The 1,914-nt window shown below is 27.8% G+C and overlaps 1 protein-coding gene across 1 annotated transcript in view; it reads right to left on the bottom strand.

The window, feature by feature from the left end:
* LOC106473705 (radial spoke head protein 9 homolog) overlaps positions 1–1,497 on the bottom strand; it is a 14,985-nt gene extending 13,488 nt beyond the window's left edge. The window contains exon 1 of the mRNA XM_013934384.2: positions 1,215–1,497. Coding sequence (XP_013789838.1) covers positions 1,215–1,414 — 200 coding nt within the window. The 5' untranslated portion in view covers positions 1,415–1,497. The remainder of the gene's footprint in view (positions 1–1,214) is intronic.
* Between the last annotated feature and the right edge of the window lie 417 nt (positions 1,498–1,914).

Genomic DNA, 1,914 nt, shown 5'->3' with positions numbered 1-1,914 from the left:
TTTAGTCTAGTAAATCACAATAACACAAGCTAAGTATTACTTATGAGTATAAACATTAAAACTTTAAACTTTTAGTCTAGTAAATCACAATAACACAAGCTAAGTATTACTTATGAGTATAAACATTACTTTTGGTTTCATTTCATCATTCAAGTTTTACATTAATTTAGATTGATGTTTCAAAATAATTCCCGCTTCACGTCTGTGTTTGATATAAAGATCAAAATATTCAAATATTTCAACTTGATACACAGTTTTGTTCTTGACTGATTATAAATACTCTAGGAAATAAATAATCAAAGTCCCAGATAATATTATGCAATGACTGCAAACAGATCAGTGTATGTCACCGCAAGTTGACATTAAACGTTCTTCAAATAAAATCCACCAAAATTCATTTATATCATTTTCCATTATGATGATGTAGTCAGGGGTTAAAATTCCTAGGTTAGCTACTTTAACGCTAACAGGTTATTTTTTCAGTGCAAGATAAAAAATACTGAATATTTGTACAATTGTGAATAGTTTTCTTAATGTAACTTTGCAACAGGTAATTAAAACCTAAAGAGTAAAAAAATATTCTTTTTCTCTTTAATAAATGATCAGAATAAATCAGATTTAATAAATAAGTATTTAAGTGAAAAACAAATTGCGCTTAATGCTACATAAACCGTATACGATATATCATATGCACAAGCAAATACATAATTAGCAGGCTAACCCTATATTGCTACAGCGTAAGTCAGTAATAAGCTTATATTCAATGTGTACAAAGAAAATTATCTAATTTAAAGCTTGTTTTACAGAGATTTTGATAGACAGGCTTAAACATGCGGTTTGGATTAAGCCTAGCATACAAGTTACAAGTAATATTAATAATAATTTAAATAAATAATAAAGGTAGATAGACGAGAGGGTCGTTAGTTGATAAAAACTTTGGAGCTAAGATGATTAATTTTGATTAAATATATATCATTATATTACACTGATAGTGTATATTAAGTTTTTTTATCAATTTCCTACTTCTTTTGAATCATAATGTACGCCTCGGGTCACAAGTTTTGCATTGTTACATATATTTGATAGTATATACATCTTACTCTTACTTTTAGTACAGGCTTTACTTTAGATCTTGCTAACATAATCTTATATAAATGAAATGTAATAAAGTAGTGCCTATACATACTTCTTTTAGTTTCAATACATTAAATTACCTGTAAAATATTTTATTATCCTTTAAAAGGTCTTTTCCTTTTCCTTGAACGATAAAATAATTGCTCGTTAGTCCTAAAATTTTTCCCCACAACTGCACTTTCTCAAGCCTATTTTCATCTCGAAGAATGATACACGAATTTTTCAAAATAATTCTTTCTTCTACTGATAATATATGACCACATGTCGATACAAAATTCATAGTAATTGGTGCTAGATATAATATAGCTATTTTCAATTTCAGTAAAAAAATCTAACTAACAATATTTTAAATATTCCGGTTACTACAAGTACAAGACAACCACAGGTCTAATACTACTGATCGCTAACGTTAGTCTTCAATAAAGGCTATGCTCTAAAGCTACTTTATCTGAATCTTTTGTGTGTGGGTGTGTGTGTGATCATCAAATAATGACAAAATTTACTTTGCATTAATAGTTCAGTCAGCCTACGCAAAAACATACCTCAACATCAAACAAATTGCAACAGAAACAATGCTTTGATTTATTGTTAGAGATATGTATTGCGAAGTTACACAAGAAAGTCTAGAAAAATCTAAACGGGGGAAATGCATAAAATTTTCATTTTTCTTATTAACATATCTGATGAAAATAGAACAACTTGATTTGATATGTACAATCACATACTCTCATTATACACTCTTTCTGTTGATATATGAATAAAAATACACAAATAGATAAT

This window comes from Limulus polyphemus, unplaced genomic scaffold (assembly GCF_000517525.1).
Source record: "Limulus polyphemus unplaced genomic scaffold, Limulus_polyphemus-2.1.2 Scaffold6422, whole genome shotgun sequence".
NCBI classification, from domain to species: Eukaryota; Metazoa; Arthropoda; class Merostomata; order Xiphosura; family Limulidae; genus Limulus; species Limulus polyphemus.
Note: the sequence above shows the minus strand (reverse complement) of the source record. Positions and strands in the feature narration are given on the sequence as shown.